Source organism: Scyliorhinus canicula, chromosome 5 (assembly GCF_902713615.1).
Source record: "Scyliorhinus canicula chromosome 5, sScyCan1.1, whole genome shotgun sequence".
Classification (NCBI taxonomy): Eukaryota; Metazoa; Chordata; class Chondrichthyes; order Carcharhiniformes; family Scyliorhinidae; genus Scyliorhinus; species Scyliorhinus canicula.
The window spans coordinates 230,349,501-230,360,595 of record NC_052150.1 but is presented as its reverse complement, the minus strand read 5'-3'; the positions used below and the strand labels follow the sequence as shown (position 1 = coordinate 230,360,595).

The 11,095-nt window shown below is 51.1% G+C and overlaps 1 protein-coding gene across 1 annotated transcript; it reads right to left on the bottom strand.

The window, feature by feature from the left end:
• Positions 1-996: 996 nt before the first annotated feature.
• Positions 997-10,257, bottom strand: LOC119966662 (protein rapunzel-like). Its single transcript, XM_038798720.1, has 3 exons — positions 10,155-10,257; positions 7,992-8,047; positions 997-3,134 (listed from the first exon to the last, which is right to left on the bottom strand). Exon 3 carries the CDS (start codon positions 3,083-3,085, stop codon positions 1,913-1,915), a length of 1,173 nt encoding a protein of 390 aa, XP_038654648.1. The 5' UTR covers positions 3,086-3,134; positions 7,992-8,047; positions 10,155-10,257; the 3' UTR covers positions 997-1,912.
• Positions 10,258-11,095: the final 838 nt, after the last annotated feature.

Here is an 11,095-nt window from a genome sequence, read left to right as displayed (position 1 = left end):
GTCGGTGGAGTTGTAGACAGGGCGGAAGGATGTTGCAGGTTACAGAGGGACATAGATAAGCTGCAGAGCTGGGCTGAGAGGTTGCAAATGGAGTTTAATGTGGAGAAGTGTGAGGTGATTCACTTTGGAAAGAATAACAGGAATGCGGAATATTTGGCTAATGGTAAAATTCTTGGTAGTGTGGATGAGCATAGGGATCTCGGTGTCCATGTACATAGATCCCTGAAAGTTGCCACCCAGGTTGATAGGGTTGTGAAGAAGGCCTATGGTGTGTTGGCCTTTATTGGTAGAGGGATTGAGTTCCGGAGCCATGAGGTCATGTTGCAGCTGTACAAAACTCTGGCACGGCCGCATTTGGAGTATTGCGTACAATTCTGGTCGCCTCATTATTGGAAGGACGGTGGAAGCTTTGGAACGGGTGCAGAGGAGATTTACCAGGATGTTGCCTGGTATGGATGGAAAATCTTATGAGGAAAGGCTGATGGACTTGAGGTTGTTTTCGTTCGAGAGAAGAAGGTTAAGAGGTGACTTAATAGAGGCATACAAAATGATCAGAGGGTTAGATAGGGTGGACAGTGAGAGCCTTCTCCCTCGGATGGAGGTGGCTAGCACGAGGGCACATAGCCTTAAATTGAGGGGTAATAGATATAGGACAGAGGTCAGAGGTAGGTTTTTTACGCAAAGAGTGGTGAGGCCGTGGAATGCCCTACCTGCAACAGTAGTGAACTCGCCAACATTGAGGGCATTTAAAAGTTTATTGGATAAGCATAGGGATGATAATGGCATAGTGTAGGTAAGATGGCCTTTAGTTTCTGACTTCCCATGTCGGTGCAACATCGTGGGCCGAAGGGCCTGTACTGCGCTGTATCGATCTATGTTCTATGTTCACTCTGTGTGTGACTGACGTGACAAAGAAATCTTCAGAATGGAGTTTAATAATAATTCCACAGAGAGTGACTGCCTATTGAATGATTGAGTTTGTTCAGCACACTGCAGTGAACGGTATGAACCAATTTTATTTCAGCAGTCCCAAGCATTTTAAACAAACCTCAGATATTATAGAAATTAAACTGGAAAGAGTTGAAGATATTGGACTGGAAGTTCATGCATGTCCAATTTACAGAGGCAACTTCAAAGTTACAAACTGAGCAAGTGGCAGAAATCAGATAATTACAGATGTATTCATTAAAAATTAATTGTCCCATCATTGATTACAGAGCTTTGCAATCCATGTCCATTGCTTTCACAACTGTTACACAATATATTCTACATGAGTCAGTGTGCAGACTGTACATTGACAGTGAACTGTAATAGGGTGGAGATTCCCAATGGTGCTTTGTCGTTGGGTAGTGACAGGAGGATGGGCCTTGTGAACTCTGTTGTTTAGAATCCTCCTCACTGACTGATGTTTCCATGAAATGAAAGCTGGATGTGGTTCACGATGAGCTGAACATACGCACTCAGACACACATATCTGTGACTGATAATAATGAACCAGTCTGCCCCTTTGCTCTCTGTTGAGCTGCTTCATGTGGGCTCTGTGCACTGGCCTCCGCCATACCGTTTATTCCATATAATCCCAGCCCGGTCCTCACATATCGAACCTCCTTTGTCTCCTCAACTCAAGCTGGCCCCTCAATATGGACCCACCCACTGACCCTCACACACCCTGACAGTGACTTTGAATGGACAAGACTGACCGGATTTCTGATTGGATGGAATTAGTTGCTTAGCTCTCAGTAAAGGTTAGGATCATTTTCAGAATCACAATAATTGTCAGGATTAATTTGTTAGCAGTAGAATCGATAGCGATGAACAAAAGCGGACTGTGTCCAAATATCACAGGCACACTTCCCCTGGGAACAGCAGCATGGATTCAGGGGCAGAGTAACTGAGAAGCTCATGGGGAGATTTATGAGGAATGGACACACAGGGTCACTCCTGCATAGGTTTGCCAGAAATGACAATCTTTGGGAAAGGTCCAGGCTCCCCACAGACCCTTGTATCGCCTCACTGTGTGTATAAAATGCCCCGGGAAATCCTTGAACACAGCATTACAAACCTTTCTTGCATCATCCCAGCCATCTTTCCCCTTCATAAACTGCTTGACCTTTTCGTCCTTAAAAGGCTTTGGATCAGTGGCATAGGAGACAATAATATTCACACCATTGAGTCTGAAAAAGTGAAACCGATTCCGACCATCGGCAGCGTGATTTTCGAACCCAACGACAGGGTCATAGACCCGCACAGACCAGAAAACCCAGTCATATTTCTTCCCCAAATGATCTCTTATATAATTTGCACACTCCTCGTGATTTCTCTTCCCTTTATCTTTTACCATTTTTTCAACTTCTGTCTTTGCCTGCTCTGCAAACTCATTTATGCATAGATCTATCATGGATTTCATTTTAATGTCAAGTTTACTCAATCTCTCATCCCATTTTTTCTTTAACGTCTCAGTGTCAATTCCAGTCAGGGCAGCGTGACCCAGTGTGGCAATCAGGCCAATACAGAAAAGCTCCTTCAGTCGGGCGCAGAGCTTTTCCATGAGGCGTCGATTTCTCTGATCATATTTTATGGCGGTTTCCAGGATGGGTGTGCCAAAGATGGCAGAATGTCCCATCACAGCATCATAGAGAGTGTAAAGGTTCTGGTCACCATTAGTCGCAGTGAAGTGTGTGAGAAACGATTGTTTCTCACTCTCCCGGTACTTTGGTGCTGCATCCAGGAGTTCCATGAAATTCCTGAACTGATTTTTCAGATTCTCTTCAATGGGGAAATACTGATTACCGGATGTACTGTGCTCAATTGCACTAAGCACTTCGCGAATCTGATCTGAAATGCCATCCAGCTGGTCCCTGACTATCTGGAATTGCTCCTTCATGTATGTCAACTCCGCACTATCCACATCTCCCAGACAAAGTTTAAGGACAGATGCAGCTACCCCAATAACAGCCCCCACTACTCCGGCTGAAGCGGCTAGCTTAGCGAAACTCTCAACGGCTGACATGGCATTTCTCACATCAACACATGCTTGCACCACCGCAGTGGCGGCTTGTGTCAGTTCCATTGTATTTTCATCCATTCTGAGGATCAGAGTCTCCTGTTTGGATGGTCACTTCCTCCTGTTGTTCCTGAAAAGAAAGTTAGAATAGTTTTTATGTGACTCTGTCATTCACTGGGGGCGGGGTGGGTGGGAGGTTGTGGGGTAGGGGGGTAGAGGGCGGCAGGGTGGGGTAGAAGCCGGCAGGGTCGGTTGTTGGGGGTGGGGTAGATGCCGGCAGTGTGGGGGGTTGGGGGTGGGGTAGGGGGGTAGAGGCCGGCAGGGTGGGGAGTTGGGGGTGGGGTAGATACTGGCAGGGTGGTGGGTTGGGGGTGGGGTAGAGGCCGGCAGGGTGGGGGGTTGGGGGTGGGGTAGGGGGATAGAGGGCGGCAGGGTGGGGTAGAGGCCGGCAGGGTGGGGGTGTAGGGGGAGGGGTAGATACTGGCAGTGTGGGGGGGTGGGGTAGAGGCCGGCAGGGTGGGGAGGTTGGGGGTGGGGTAAAAGCCGGCAGGGTGGGGGATGGGGGTGGGGTAGAGGCCGGCCGGGTGGGGGGGGGGGGGTTGGGCGTGGGGTAGAGGCCGGCAGAGTGGGGGTTGGGGGTGTGGTAGGTACTGGCAGGGTGCGGGGTTTTGGGGTGGGGTAGAGGCCGGCAGGGTGGGGTTAGGGGGTGGGGTAGAGACCGGCAGTGTGGTGGGATGGGTGAGGGGTAGGGGGGTAGATGCCGGCAGGGTGGGGAGTTGGGGGTGGGGTAGATACTGGCAGGGTGGTGGGTTGGGGGTGGGGTAGAGGCCGGCAGGGTGGGGGGTTGGGGGTGGGGTAGAGGCCGGCAGGGTGGGGGGTTGGGGTGGGTTAGAGGACGGCAGGGTGGGGGGTGGGGTAGAGGCCGGCAGGGTGGGGTGTTGGGGGTGGGGTATAGGCCGGCAGGGTGGGGTGTTGGGGGTGGGGTAGAGGCCGGCAGGGTGGGGTAGAGGCCGGCAGTGTGGGGTGTTGGGGGTGGGGTAGAGGCCGGCAGTGTGGGGGGTTGGGAGTAGGGTAGTGGCCGGCACGGTGGGGGGTTGCAGGTGGGGTAGAGGCCGGCAGGGTGGGGAGATGTGAGGTGGGGGCAGTGTTCTGTGCTCAGTCCACATCCCTCTCTCTGGGGCTGTTTAGCACAGGGCTGAATCGCTGGCTTTGAAAGCAGACCAAGCAGGCCAGCGGCACGGATCGATTCCCGTAACAGCCTTCCCGAACAGGCGTCGGGATGTGGCGACTAGGGGCTTTTCACAGTAACTTCATTGAAGCCTACTCGTGACAATAAGCGATTTTCATTTCATTTCAATCTGGACCCCAATTCCCCTGTGCGTCTACAAAAAGCTTACACAGAGCAGGTTCCCAGCAGCAAACAGGCAGAGACGTGTTAACTGCAAACTCTTTAACAACAACGCAAGGAACAGGAGCAGGGTTAGACAACATGAGCCGTGATTCAATCACACCACAGCCGATCTTGGCTTTCAACTGTGGAGAGAGAGATTTACTCTGTATCTAACCCTGTGCTGTGCCTGTCCTGGGAGTGTTTGATGGTGTCAGTGTGGAAGGAGCTTTACTCTGTATCTAACCCCGTGCTGTACCTCTCCAGGGAGTGTTTGATGGGGTCAGTGTGGAGGGAGCTTTACTGTGTATCTAACCCTGTGCTGTACCTGTCCTGGGAATGTGTGGAGGAGAGTGTAGAGGGAGCTTTACTTTGTATCTAAGTCCAAACTATACCTGTCCTGAGAGTGTTTGATGAGGACAGTGTTGAGTGAGTTTTACTCTGTATCTAACTCCGTGCTGTATCACTCTTGGGAGTGTTTGCGGAGGACGGTGTAGAGGGAGCTTTACTCTGTATCTAACCCTGTACTGCACCAATCCTGGGAGTGTTTGATGGGGTCAGTGAGGAGGGAGCTTTACTCTGTATCTAACGCATGCTGTGCCTGTCCTGGGTGTGTTTAATGGGAACAGTGTGGAGGGAGCTTTACTCTGTATCTAACCCCGTGCTGTCCTGTCCTGGGAGCGTTTGATGGGGACAATGTCGAGGGAGCTTTACCCTGTATCGAACTCCGTGCTGCACCTGTCCTGGGAGTGATTGATGGGGGCAGTGTAGAGGGAGCTTTACCCTGTACCTAACTCCGTGCAGTACCTGTCCTGGGAGTGTTTGTTGGGGACAGTGCAGAGGGAACTTTAATCTGTATTTGACTCCGTGCAGTACCTGTCCTGGGAGTGTTTGATGGGGACAGTGTAGAGGGAACTTTACTCTGGATCAAACCCCGTGCTGTACCTGTCCTGGGAGTGTTTGATGGGGGCAGTGTAGGGGGGGGGGGCTTTACTCTATATCTAACCCCGTGCTGTACCTGTCCTGGGAGTGTTTGGTGAGGACAGTGTAGAGGGAGCTTTACTCTGCATCTAACCCCGTGCTGTATCACTCCTGCGAATGTATGATGGGGTCACTGTGGAGTGAGCTTTACTCTGTATCTACCCCCGTGCTGTACCTGTCCTGAGCGTGTTTAATGGGGACCGTGTGGAGGGAGTTTTACACTGTATCTAACCCCCTGCTGTACCTTTCCTGGGCTTGTTTAATGGAGACAGTGTCAACGGAGCTTTACCCTGTATCTCACCCCGTGCTGTACCTTTCCTGAGCGTGTTTAATGGGGACAGTGGAGAAGCACCTTTACTCTGCATGTAACCCCGTGCTGTACCTGTCCTGGGAGCACTTGGTGGGGGCTGTGTGGACGGAGCTTTACTCTGTACCTAACCCCATGCTGTACCTGTCCTGGGAGTGTTCGATGGGGCTCTGTGAATGGAGTTTTACTCTGGATGTAACACCGTGATGTACCTGTCGTGGGAGTGTTTGATGGGGCTGTGCGGATGGAGTTTTACTCTGTATCTAACCCCGTGATGTACCTGTCCTGGGAGTGTTTCATGGGGCTCTGTGAAGGGAGTTTTACTCTGGATGTAACACCGTGATGTACCTGTCCTGGGAGTGTTTGATGGGGACAGTGTAGAGGGAGTTTTACTCTGTATCTAACCCCGTGATGTACCTTTCCTGGGAGTGTTTGATGGGGTCAGTGTAGAGGCACCTTTACTCTGTACCTAAACCCGTGCTATGCCTGTCCTGGGAGTGTTTGATGGGGCTGTGTGGAGGGAGCTTTCCTCTGCACCTAACCCCGTGATGTACCTGTCCTGGGAGTGTTTGATGGGGGCTGTCCTATCAAAGTGACCTCGCCCTTCATATTTTCCATTTCTACCCAGATAGACTCAGTGGGCGAACCCTCGGATATATCCCCTCTCTCTGTACTGCCGTGATACTGAACATAATCAAAAACGTAACACCCCCTCCTCTCCTATCTCCTGCTCTATCTTTGATATAAAATCAGTACCCCGGAACATTGAGCTGCCAGTCCTGCCCCTCCCTTAGCTATGTTTCAGTAATAGCTATAATATCCCAGTTCCATGTACCTATCCATGTCCTGAGAATATCTGCCTTGCCCATTAGGCTTCTTGTAATGAAATAAATGCAGTTCAATCTAGACTTCCCTTGACCTCTGCTCTGCTTTCTCAGCCCACCTTACTGGTCATGTTTTGTTCAGTCTCCCTGTGTTTTATTTCTCTCAGCCTCACTAGACCCATTCACTGAGTTCACCACAGCATCTGTACTCTGCATTGTGGCAATTTTGATTTTTGACTTTGGTTTCCCTGCCTTCCACTTTTTCATTTACTGCCTTTTGTTTCTGTCCCCGTTTTACTTCCTTCCTGCATCAGTTCCAATCCCACTGCCACATTAGTTTAAACCCTACCCTGAGGACACTGGTTCCAGTGCTGCCCAAGTGCAGACCGACCGATTTGTACAGGCCGCACTTCCCCCAGAACCGGTTCCAATGCCCCTGGAATTTGAATCGCTCCCTCTTGCACCATCTCTCAAACCACATATTCATTGTATCTCTCATGACATTCCTACTCTGACTAGCATGTGGCACTGGTTGTAATCCTGAGATTACTGCCTTTGAGGTCCCATTTTTAGTTTAACCCCGAACTCTAAATTCAGCATGTGGGACCTTAGCATATGTTTTACCGATATGGTTGGTGCCTATATGTACCACGACAGCTGGCTGTTCACCCTCCCCTTCAGCATCCTTGACCCTTGGACTCGGGAGGCAACATACTATTCTGGTGTCTCAGTTATGTCTGCAGAATGGCCTGTCGATTCCCCTCACCATTGAGTCCCTATAGCCCTGCCATTCGTCTTCCCGCCCTCCTGTGCAGCAGAGCCATCCATGGTGCCATGAACCTGACTGCTGCTGCCTTCAACTAGTGCGCCATGATCCACAACAGTATAGAAAAGGGTATATATGTTTTGGAAGGAGATGACCGCAGGGGACCCGTGCACTGCCTTCCTTCTCTTGCTCTGTCTGGTGCTCACCTATTCCCGATCTCCCTCAGCAATGTTTAACTGCGGTGTGTTAACTCACTGAACGTGCTCTCCACGACTCCCTCAGCATCGCGGATGCTCCAAAGTGAGTCCATCCGTAGCTCCAGAGCCGTCAAGCTCTTCCTGCACGTGAAGGTGTCAGGGACACCGGAAGGGTCCCTGAATTACCACATCGCACAAGAGGAGCATGACATGGATCTGGGATGTCCTGCCGTGAATTGAGGGGTTGGTTTAGCATAGGTCTAAATTGCTGTCTTTGAAAGCAGACTAAGGTAGGCTAGCAGTTCGGTTCAATTCCTGTACCAGCCAACCTGAACAGGCGCCGGAAAGTGGCAACTAGGGGCTTTTCACAGTAGCTTCATTTGAAACCTACTTGTGACAATAAGTGATTTTCATTTCATTTCATTTCATTTCACTTAAGTTAACTTACAACAACAACTGCAATGCCACGAGTAAAAGAGAAAAAGGAAAATAAATCCTGCCTCCCAGTCCCAGCCAATCACTTACCCGCTGGTCAAGGTGACTGAGTTGACTTCTCCCAGAATCCTCTTCTTCCGCCTCTCCTGAAATTAAAACAAATAAATAAAAAACAGCGAGTGTTGGGCAATCAGCAGGGAATCAGTTGTCAATAGTTATCGAAACTGCAAACGTTAATTTATTTCTCTCTATTTCTCTCTCCACAGATGCTGTCAGACTCGCTGATCAGGTTTTCCAGCCGGTCCGGTCTTGCCGCACACACAGGATTTTGTTTTTATTTCAGAAATATTATTTAACAGCAGGACCCATGCACTGGTATTCTCACAGCTGTACCGAATGCTGGCTGAGGGTCACAGAGAGGGACAGAGAGTGCGGGTCAGTGTGAGAGAGACAGAGTGTGAGGGACAGTGTGAGAGGGACGGAGAGTGAGGGTCAGTGTGAGAGGGACAGAGAGTGAGGGTCAGTGTGAGAGGGACAGAGAGTGAGGGTAAATGAGAAAGGGACACAGAATGAGGGTCAGTGACAGGGACAGAGAGTGAGGGTCAGTGAGAGAGGGACAGAGTGTGAGGTTCAGTGTGAGAGGGACACTATAGTGAGGGTCAGTGTGAGAGGGACAGAGAGTGAGGGTCAGTGTGAGAGGGATAGATAGTGAGGGTCAGTGTGAGAGGGACAGAGAGTGACGGTCAGTGTGAGAGGGACAGAGTGTGAGGGTCAATGAGAGAGGGACACAGAGTGAGGATCAGTGACAGGGACAGAGAGTGAGTGTCAGTGAGAGAGGGACAGAGAGTGAGGGTCAGTGAGAGAGGGACAGAGTGTGAGGTTCAGTGTGAGAGGGACATATAGTGAGGGTCAGTGTGAGAGGGACAGAGAGTGAGGGTCAGTGTGAGAGGGATAGATAGTGAGGGTCAGTGTGAGAGGGACAGAGAGTGACGGTCAGTGTGAGAGGGACAGAGTGTGAGGGTCAATGAGAGAGGGACACAGAGCGAGGGTCAGTGACAGGGACAGAGAGTGAGTGTCAGTGAGAGAGGGACAGAGTGTGAGGGTCAGTGAGAGAGGGACAGAGAGTGAGGCTCAGCGTGAGAGGGACATATAGTGAGGGTCAGTGTGAGAGGGACAGAGAGTGAGGGTCAGTGTGAGAGGGATAGATAGTGAGGGTCAGTGTGAGAGGGACAGAGAGTGACGGTCAGTGTGAGAGGGACAGAGTGTGAGGGTCAATGAGAGAGGGACACAGAGTGAGGGTCAGTGACAGGGACAGAGAGTGAGTGTTAGTGAGAGAGGGACAGAGTGTGAGGGTCAGTGAGAGAGGGACAGAGAGTGTGGGTCAGCGTGAGAGGGACAGAGAGTGAGGGTCAATGTGGGAGTGATAGAGAGTGAGGATCAGTGAGAGGGAGAGAGAGTGAGGTTCAGATTGAGAGGGGCAGAGAGTGTGGGTCTGTGAGAGGGACAGAGAGTTAGGGTCAGTGGGGGAGGGGGAGTGAAAGAGGGTCAGAGAGTGAGATTTAGCGAGGGAGGGTCAGAAAGTGAGGGATGGTAAGTGAGGGACAGAGAAGTTTAATGAGAGAGGGTCAGTGAGAGAGGGTCAGTGAGAGAGGGACAGACTGAGGATCAGTGGGAGAGGGTCAGTGAGAGAGGGACTTAGACTGAAGGTCAGTGTGAGAGTAACATAGATTTAGTGTCAGTGCGAGAGGGACATATACTGAGGGTCAGTATGAGAGGGTCAGAAATTGTGGGTCAGTAAGAGGGGCAGAGGGTGAGCGTCAGTGGGGGGGGGGGGTTGAGAGAGGGTCAGAGAGTGAGGGATAGTGAGGAAGGGTCAGAGAGTGAGGGATGGGGTGGGGGACAGTGAGGTTTAATGAGAGAGTGTCAGTGAGAGAGGGCCAGTGGTGAAGGGACAGTCGGTCATTGCTGACTGGGAGAGAGAAGAAGGGGTGACAGAGGGAGGGAGGGAAAGAGGGTGGTATCTGAGGGAGGGAGAGAGGGTAGTGACTGAGGAAGGGAGTGACGGGGTGGCTGAGGGAGGGAGAGGAAGGGTGGCTCAGGGAGGGAGGAAGGGTGGCTCAGGGAGGGAGAGAGTGTGGTGTCTGAGGGAGGGAGAGAGGGTGGTGGCTGAGGGAGGGAGGGGATGTGGCTCAGTTGAGGGGCTGGGTTTGAGGCAGGGGAACACAATGAGGGTTAATTCTCTCTCATACTCACAGTGAATCTCCCCAGGGTCACTCACAGCCTTTTGTCCGGAGATATTTGGTTCTCTCACCTCTCCCTCTCTCAGCAATCTGCAACACTCACACACAGAGGGGATTCCATTATATATCCTCTCCTCCCCCAGAAACAGAGCCGGAAGGCACATCAAGATCCCACCTTGCTGCAGGAACAGGAGGAGCAACAGGGCTGATTGGATTCTATCAGACAGAGAACACGGATCTCACTGACAATGTTTACCAGGATCTTCACACTCTGCCCGAGGCTCAGATCGAGCACATTTCACTCGTCCCCGGTACTGAAAGAACAAACTCACCTCCGTGTTTATACAGGACTGTCCCTTAACTCAGTGTCACCCCCCACCCTGTGGCTGACACCCCCACAGACACCGTTTAAACATTAACCCACCCCCAGGCACCCCCTTTAAACATTAACACACTCCCCAGAGACCCCCTGTAAATATTAACCCACTCCCAGAGACTCCCTGTAAATATTAACCCACACCCAGAGACCCCCTGTAAACATTAACCCACTCCCAGAGACTCCCTGTAAATATTAACCCACACCCAGAGACCCCCTGTAAACATTAACCCACTCCCCAGAGACCCCCTGTAAATATTAACCCACTCCCAGAGAACACCCTGTAAACATAACCCACTCCCCAGAGACCCCCTGTAAATATTAACCCACCACCAGATACCCCCTGTAAATAATAACCCACTCCCAGAGACCCCGTGTAAATATTAACCCACTCCCAGAGACCCCCTGTAAATATTACCCCACTCCCAGAGACCCCCTGTAAATATTAACACTCACAGAGACCCCCTGTAAATATTAACCAATCCCAGAGACCCCCTGTAATTATTAACCCTCCCCCAGAGACCCCGTGTAAATATTACCCCACTCCCAGAAACCCCCTGTAATTATTAACCCTCCCC